At 37.5% G+C, this 9350-nt stretch overlaps 1 protein-coding gene across 1 annotated transcript in view; it reads right to left on the bottom strand.

Annotated features, from left to right (window-relative positions):
• The window catches only part of Ric3 (RIC3 acetylcholine receptor chaperone), a 28870-nt gene extending 25262 nt beyond the window's left edge, over positions 1–3608 (bottom strand). The window contains exons 1-3 of the mRNA XM_013028681.1: positions 3593–3608; positions 1872–2095; positions 830–902 (exon numbers count right to left, since the gene is read on the bottom strand). Coding sequence (XP_012884135.1) covers positions 830–902; positions 1872–2095; positions 3593–3608 — 313 coding nt within the window. The remainder of the gene's footprint in view (positions 1–829; positions 903–1871; positions 2096–3592) is intronic.
• Positions 3609–9350: the final 5742 nt, after the last annotated feature.

The following is a 9350-nucleotide window of genomic DNA, read 5'->3' as shown; positions in this document are numbered from 1 at the left end:
AGAAGTGGCGCTGTGGCTCAAGTGGTAGAGTGCTAGCCTTGAGCTGAAGAGCTGAGGGACAGCGCCCAGGCCCAGAGTTCAGGCCCCACGACCAGACCCAAAAAAAAAATTTTTTTTAACTATATTTTATAGTTGTGATGGGGTTTGATAAATAAAATTTGGGCTGGAAAAGGGGCTCAGTGGTAGAGTGCTTGCCTTTCATGCATGAGGCCCTGAGTTCCATTCCTCAGTACTATATAAGCAGAAAAATCCGGAAGTGGCGCTGTGGCTCAAGTGGTAGAGTGCTAGCCTTGAGTTGAAGAGCTAAAGGACAGTGCCCATGGCCAGAGTTCAGGCCCCATGACCGACAAAAAAATTTTAAAAACTTAAAATAGGATGAGAAATTGGAATACATTATAAACAGAAAAACATGTATAGAAATGTAATAATGAAATTCTTTCCTGTATAAGTAATACAAGATAATAATAATAATAAAGGGGAGTCCAAAGTGTTAAATTCTTCCTAGAGGTATTAAGTGATTTTGACAGTGATGTGATATCTCTGCCTCATTTTTTCTCTCTATGAAATAAAGGTCCTTGCTATGAATATTTTTAAGTCTAGAAATAAGTAATTCATTATAAATATGACACATTCATTTACCTATATATCAAAAGCTAACTAGTGATTTTGTACTTCTGGAAGTACAGAATCAATCTGGAAATTTCTGAGAATTCCCAGAGCTAAGGTAAAAATGCCATGATTAATTTAGAGCAACTTCTGAGACATACCAGATTGTCTGCCCAGCTGTTATTCAGCTATCTGATTCAGTAACACTTGTGAGTACACTTACTAATTTTCCTGTGTGTGTTTCCAGGTGTGGTGGTGGAGCATTTCCGATCCTCTGCAGGTTTCCCTTTTGAGAGCTGAGAAGTGAAGGAGGTATAGCACATCAACAGCAGCTCAGAACCTCAAAGTCATGGAACCCCTCATATTAAATAAAAAAAAAAAGGTTGGGAGACAAAATTAAGTCATAAATCAAATCAAATAACACTGGAGACATATCTCAAATAATAAAAATAATTAAGGAATAATTGGAGGAAATAAACTTTCCTAGAAGTCATCTCCTCTAAAAGGGAAGGTGCAGTACCCATGAACACTCTGGAAGACAGCTCAAGCTTCCTGAATAATTCTGAGCAAAAAAGAACTCAAATCAAAACCTTACACAATCTCCTTAGGAGTGCAAAAGGACGCTTCTTCCTCTACTTTACAATACAAAGACCTGTGGCCTACAAAAACTTGCCTGGAGGTGGAATTGGGAGCTTCTTTTACAAGAACTCTCAGGCTAAGTTTCAGGATATGACATAGTATCTCATACTCTTACAGGAAAAAGGAGAATAAAGTGGCACTGGTACAATCATCATATACAGGGCCTCACAGAGGCTACTAGGAAATCACTACACCATTCCTAAGATCAAAACCTCTTTTTAAAACAATTTATGCCTTTTCAGCTTGCTAAGATGCTTAGTTGGGGGAGGGGGGTTGTTGCTGTTGTTGGTTTTTTGCTTCTGATTTTGTTTTTGTTTTTTGATGAGGGAGAGGGACTTTGAATTCAATTGCTCATTAGGTTAGGAACTAGAAGGTCCAGGTTCAAGCCTTCATTTTGGACCCTTCTAGTTGCAAATTCTGAGATGATTCAAATTCTAAGCCAAGATTTCTCATCTGTAAAACGGAGATAATAGCTATTCCTACATAGTTCATAAAAAGAAGGCAAGGTCTAAGAGAGGATGGATTTGACAGATCTTTATAAACTCTAAAGGATTTTACTGTAAAACAATTGTCATGATAATATTAGATTTTCATTGATATAATACAATTAAAATGATTCCACTTACCTTAAAGAGAATGTATAGTATATATAAAAATATCCCAAAGCCATAGATTGGAATAATCTGCCCCATCAGGCCTCTTCCACTACCTCCTCCGCTGCCTCCACCTGTTCCTTTGGCCTTGGCAAATGCCTCTGCAAGGTGAGACCTCTGGAAACGAGCCCCAGGGGTCTGGCCATCTGCAGGTACTGAGTGTTGATGCATTATAGGTGGAAATCGACCCAATTTTCCTGAAAAAAAAATAAGTTAACTAGTTCTTATCTCTTCTAGATTGTAAATATGGCTTTTGTTAAAACATCTCATGCATCAAAGTTCAAAAAAAAGGAAGTCAACTAATGGCGAGGTGCCAGCGTCTCATGCCTGTAATATTAGCTATTCAGGAGGCTCAGACCTGAGGATGGCAGTTTGAAGCCAACCCAGGCAGTAAAGTCCGTATCATTTTTATCTCCAATTAACCACCAGAAAATCGGAAGTGGTGGGGTGGCTCAAAGAGGTAGAACACTAGCCTTGAACAAAAAAAGCTCAGAGACAGTGCTCAGGCCTTGAGTTTAAGCCCCACAACAGACAAAAAGAAAAAAGAAGAAAAAAAAAAGAAAGCCAACTTAAACAAATTTAAGTGAAAACAAACTGATTAGTATATACTATATACAATACTAAGTATGATGCCATAATATTTAGCTATTCACCAAACCCATTTTCTCTTTCTTCTGGGGACACAGCAAGATCACATTCTTCAGCCTCCCACAGAGTTAAATACAACCATGAGACTGAGTTCCAGCCAAAGGAATATGAGTGATTGTGCTCCTTTAAGACCTGGCTATAAAATTTCCCATGTATTCAACTCCATGATCATTTCCTTTCTCAGGATAGTTGCTAACATCCATGAGACCCTGGAAGCCTTATGTTGCAAATCCAACTTGAGTTCCTAAATAGCTGTGGCACAAAGCCCTACACCACTGCCACCCCAGTAACTTAGCGCCATCTGGACCTGTTAGTGTAAGAAACAAACTTCTATTGTGTTAGGACCATTATATACTTTGGAGTCTGTTACAGCAGTTAGCCACCCCTGTCTAATACAAATAAGGAAATGTAATGTGGCCTCAGGAGACACCAAAACCAGAAACTGGAAAGCCATCAGGATCTAAGACAGCTACTTTCACATTCTAGCTCAAAACCTTTCCCTCTCTATGGGGCCATAAGGCTTTTTTCTCTGCTTTGTGGTACACATCTTTCTTCTTTTTCTTCAGAAAACTTCTCTAGCTTCTTCAAGCACATAGTGGAAGATAGCCACCCCCAAAGCTCTCAATTTGCATGTCTTTATAAAGAGCCTAGCTAAGATTGGTCTTAATCCCAAATTCCTTGGAAGAAAGCTTTCAGCACAGAGCTTCTCGAAGAATCTTTCTTTTTAAAAAATATTTTATTACCTTTAAGTAGTTCTACAAAGGAGTTGTACAACTCTTTTGATGTTGCCATTCACAAAAGCAGTTTATGAATACAGTGTATCTTGATCAATGTCTCCCCTTTCAGCATTCTCATCCACCCTCCCAATCTATCCCTTCCCTTACGTAATCTTAGGTTATGTATTAATTTTTTTGCCATTTAACAAAGCAGTTTATGTGTACAATATATATATTCATCTGTATTATTACTTCAACATCTTCACCCCCCTTCGGCCCACCCCTTCCCTTTTAATTCTCAGTTCTGTGGTATATACAATGAATCCTTGCCTGTATTCTCCCCCATCCCCTCTTCAGTCTCTATCTCTCTCCCCTTGACCCTATCTTCCCTTCTTTCAAGTACCCATTTTCTAGTACTTATTTTGTAGGGCTTTGACTTAGCAGTACAAAGGTTCTTCAAAAAACTAAACATAAAGCTACCCTATGACCCAGAAAATTCCACCCCTGGGAATTTATCCAATAGAGCACAAACAAGGCCATACTAAAGCTACAAGCACAACTATGTTCATTGCAGAATTATCTACTATAGCCAAGATATGGAATCAGTCCAAATGTCCCTCAGTGGATGAATGGATCAAGAAAATGTGTTACATATATAATGGAATTCTACTCATCCATCAGAGTGAATGATATTGTGCTATTCAAAAGGAAATGGAAAGGCTTGGAAAAAATGATATTAAGTGAAATAAGCAGACCCAAAGTAATATAGGTTGTATGGTTTCCCTCATTTGTGGTATCTAGAATGTACCTATAAATTTACAAGTAAACCTACTAGGTGGTAAGCAAAGTGTTACCAATGAATTAACTGAACTGTAATAGATTCTTTGGAGATACAAATAGTGTAATTCTTTTAAAAGACTAAGTCAAAGAATCCTTTTCTAATCAGCAATTACTAAGCAGACAGGATTCATGTAGTACAAACAGGGTCACAAGGCCCCTGAATAGCAGGACTTGGGGAAGTAGCATCTTTGTTCTTTTTTGTATTTTTTTCTTCCATCAAGAGCAGTCAAAAGTTAAGAGCACAGCTTCCTGGGAGCCACAGATGTAAAAGAAAAGAAAATACACCACTTCAAAATGCCATATATACAAGTGTGTATGAGAGACCACCAGGAGATAACATTATAAAGTAGAAAACATTAGAAAAGACTTCATAAATAAGGCTAAAAAAATGTAAACCACAAAGTAAAAAGTTGTTGGATTTGACTTCAACAAAATTAGAGATTTCTGTTTAATAAAGAATACCACAAATACAATTAAGAAGAATAAAGACAGGAAATGATTTTGCAACATATAAAACTGATAAGGGACCTAAGTATCTATAATTTCCAAGGAGAATCTACAATTACCAATGAACATCACAGGAAACCCAACAGAAAAATGGACAAAGGATATGAGCAGGGAGGGAAGTCTAATGGCTAGCATTATACAGAGTTCTGATTAAATTCAATGTACTTATTTAATAAAGCAATACTAATTAAAGTAATGAAACAGTACTTTATACCCACCAGAAGAGGAAAAATTAAAATGGTGGAAAATAGAAAAAGCTCTCAAAGTTGGGGGAGGCAACAATTTTCATGCATGGTAGGTACCAGTGCAAATTGATAAAGCCATTCTGCTAAGTAATCCAGCTGTACTTAGTGTCATTATTTACAGGCTCAAATGTCCAGCCATCCTGTGTGATGGATAAATTCCCAGGAAAATTCTCAATACTTACATGCAATATAAATATATACATATATATACCTATATACATATATGCGTATATATATATATATATATACACATACACACACACACACACACACACACACACACACACACACAAATTACAGACTATAGACCTGTGAGAGATATGTTCACTGTGAGGACATTGTAGCAAGGTGTTTGAAATAACTGATTTTATAATAAAGAATGGAAAATGAAAATGGAATGGATGCAAATGCAGAATTCTAAATATTTTAGAAATCACACTTTAGAAACACCTATAGAGACATGAATACATCTATAGCAGGGTGCTGGTGGTTCACACTTGTAATCCTAGCTATCTGAGGATCAGGGTTCAAAGCCAGACCAGGCAGGAAAGTCTGTGAGACTCTTATCTCCAATTAACAACCAGAAAACCAGAAGTGGAACTATGGCTCAAAGTGGTAGGGCACTAGCCTTAAGTGAAAAAGCTCAGGAACAGCCCCCCGGGCTCTGAGTTCAGAGGTAGGGTAGGTAGGTACTTTATGAGCTGGGAAGGGAACAGACAGACATTTGACAACAATGGGCTAAAAATAAAGAAAACTAAGAGAAGAACCTTGCACTGATAAAGTTAATGCAGTGCCATGAAGTGAGAATTATCTTTATTTCAACTTTGTGCTCCTTAAGAGAGAAAGAGGCAGGCAGGAAGGTAAGATAGCTACCTTGAAAGCTGCCTTCTGCCTCATGTTACTTCTCATCCAAGCTTTACCCCACTAATTCTCCAAGGACGTTGTGAGGCAAAACGCTTCTTTTTAGGAGTAGGACAACAGCAACAACAACAAAAAAGTTGATTTTGAAGAAAGACACAGACTACCATGCCACCGTCCTTATTCTGTGTGCTGAAGACTATGTCTCAAAGGATCTTAATAAATTAAATGGTGAGTACTGACTTTATGATTAGTATATACCTTCAAAAAAAAGCTCCAGGGAACTAGTGTATGTTTCTCTCTCTCTCTTTTTCTGTCACAAGGACTGGGACTCAAACTTGGTACCTCACACTTCACTTACTGACTGACTTTCTACCATCTGAGCCATGACTCTAACCTTAATGTATGTTTCTCTTAAGAGAATCTGATATATCAGGTGTGTAGTGTTCAATTAACTAGATTTAACATTTGTAGTAATATGTTGTCAAACTTCATTTTACTGTGCTAAGAACTATCTTTAAAATATAGCATAAAACAAAAAATAAAAATGACATAAAAGGCATTATTTGGTATTTTTAAGATTAAAGAATAATGATACTTCTAAAGCATTGCACAAAACCTTTTATAGATCTCTCAGCCATGAAAATGTGTTGAATACCTATTATGTTCTGCTGTGGCAGAAGAGAGCCATAAATGAAATAGAAATAACAGTTCCCACACAGAACAATGTTTGCAAAAAGCACTGTATCCACAACAAAGAGACAGGACTGAACTTCATTACTAGCTAAACTCTATGTTTAAATATTGGTAAAAATGCAAAAAAAAAAAATTTAAACTTAAGAGAGGAGTCAAATGCAGTGAATGAAAGGAATAAGAGATTCAGACCAGTACAAAAGCAACAGCACACCAAGAGAAACAAGAATGTACTGATAAATAAGCTGAGAACAAAGAAACACTAAGTAGAGCTAACTACCAAATTAGTTTGGGTCCATTTTGGAAGAACTAGAGATAAGGAAAGGGAAGCAGAGCTTGGGAGGAGTTAGAATCTGATAGTGTAGACTCCAATCAGAAAACTGACTTAATGAGAAAGGTGCTTGTAGGGGATTAATCTAGTAGCTGAGTACAGGGCCTAATAAAGAGAGTAGCTGAGTACTGGGCCCAATAAAGAGAGTCTGGAAAGAACAGCAAAAAGGCTATTGCTTTTACTGTTAGCTCTGAGATGTGATTGCCTGAGGTGGGGGCTATAGCCATAAAAAGAAAAGGCTAGGTCCCAAGACTATTACCATGTAATTAGCAGCAGCATTTAATATTGAACAGGATACAGAGCTGGGGAGAGGAGGCAGAATACCCCAAGAAGAATAAAGTACTAAGAAAGATAATGAAGAAACAGGGAGGATTTACAGGTTAGAGAAAACTAAATACATATTTTCCACACATTATATTTCATGTGGTGTTATAATTGAGAAAAAAATTATCAGACTTCAGTTAGGCATAAGAAGAAACTCTATGCCACATAAGTAACAAAAGCTAATTAAATCTGAATGAACTGTTCCCAATACTAAAAAGACTAGAGGATTGTGTATACATATTTTTTTTAAAAAAAAATGAGTAAGAAAAATGAGCTTACTGAAGATTAAACAACAGCAAATCAATGTCATAAAAAGTCAAAGGACAGAATTACAACAACTGAAAAGCCTAGAAGAAACTGAAAAAAAAAAAAAAAACGCCACTAGTGGTAAGTCCGGTGTCAATATCTCATGCCTGTAATTCTAGCTACTCAGGAGACTGAGATTCAGAGGATCACAATTCAAGAACAGAATTGAGCAGAAAAGGCTAGACTCCATCTCCAAAATAACAGCAAAAAGCTATATTGGAAAAAAACAGAAACAAAAACTGTCAGGTTGGAATATAGAGCCGCAGCCATACAAACAAGTGGAACAAGCATGAAGCCCTAGTTCAAACCTTGCTCCAGGCCCTGAAAAAAAAAAAAAAGCAAATAGTGAGTAATAGTGGTACACACCTGTAATCAAAGCACTCATGAGAAAGTCAGAGGTTCTCAATCCCAGCCTGGGCTACCCAGCAAGACCCTGTCTCAGAACAAAAGGAAACAAAACCAAAAACAAACAACAAAAACTGATTTCAGACTAATGACAGTCCCTATTTTTAGACAGAACATTTTCTAGAGAAATACCTGGATATCACATAAAAATCTAAACTATGTACCTGTTTAAGCAATAACAGGAACAAAAGCATAGCACTCATCCCCCAACTTATGCATGGTTTTGCTTACCAATTATTTAGTTATCCATGGTCCACAAATATTAAATGGAAAACTCATGAAATGAGCAATTTGTAGGTTTTAAAACACAATGTTCTGAATAGTGTGATGAACTCTACCACCCCAGTCTATCCTCTGATTTGAGATGTGACTCATCCCTACATGCATAGTACCTATAATATAGGCAATCTACCTGACAATCACTTAACAATTAAGAGTGACTGTAAGCTAGGCACCGGTGGCTCACGTCTGAATCCTAGCTACTCAGGAGGCTGAGATCTGAGGACCGTAGTTCAAAGCCAGGCCAGGAAAGAGTGTGAGACTCTTTATCTCCAATTAACCACCAGAAAATCAGAACTGGCACGGTGGCTCAAGTGGTAGAGCACTCACCTTGAGCTGAAGAGCTCAAGGATAGCACCCAGACCCAGAGTTCAAGCCCCATGAACTGACAACAACAAAAAAGTGACTGTATCAGAGTAACTGTGGGAGCATTGTAGTCTTACGTTTGAACTTTACTCTTATTTTACTTAATAAAGGCAAAATAGTGAATTTTGCTTTTGTTAGCACACTGTTGTGATTTTTCTCTTTTATTATTGTTATCTCTTACTGTGCCTATTTCATAAATTAAATTACCATAAATATATACATGTAGGAAAACTATATTTGCATGAATGAGTGTACATACATGGTTTGTAACAATTTCAATCTGGGGTAGACACTTAAGAGATCTTGAAAACTATCACACTACCAAATATCAAATAATCTTCAAAGGAGGAACATTAAAAGTTATTTGGTCTTGCCTAGCATCAATGGCTCACACCTATAATCCTAACTATTCATGAGGCTGAGACCTGAAGATCAAGGTTCAAAGCCAGCCTGGGCAGCAAAAGTCCATGAGACTCTTTATCTCCAATTAACCACCAAAAAGCCACAAGTGGAACTATGGCTCAAGTTGTAGAGCTTAAGCCTTGAGCAAAAAAGCAAAAAACAACCCCCTCCCCCCACACACAGACTCTTTATTTCCAATTAACCACCAAGAAGCCACAAGTGGAGCTATGGCTCAAGTTGTAGAGCTTAAGCCTTGAGCAAAAAAGCAAAAAACAAAAAACCAACACACACACACACACACACACATACACCTAGCCAAAAAGCCACAAAAAAGCAAACAGCCACAAAAAAGCAAAAAACAAAAACCCAACACACACACACACCCCTAGCCAAAAAGCCACAAAAAAGCAAAACACAAAAACCCAACACACACACACACAGACACACACACACACACACACAGACACACACACACAGACACACACACACAGACAGACACACACACACACACACACACACACACACACACACA

This window comes from Dipodomys ordii, unplaced genomic scaffold (genome assembly GCF_000151885.1).
Source record: "Dipodomys ordii isolate 6190 unplaced genomic scaffold, Dord_2.0 Scaffold113, whole genome shotgun sequence".
Classification (NCBI taxonomy): Eukaryota; Metazoa; Chordata; class Mammalia; order Rodentia; family Heteromyidae; genus Dipodomys; species Dipodomys ordii.
The sequence above is the reverse complement of the archived record's forward strand: the minus strand, read 5'-3'. Positions and strand labels throughout refer to the sequence as shown.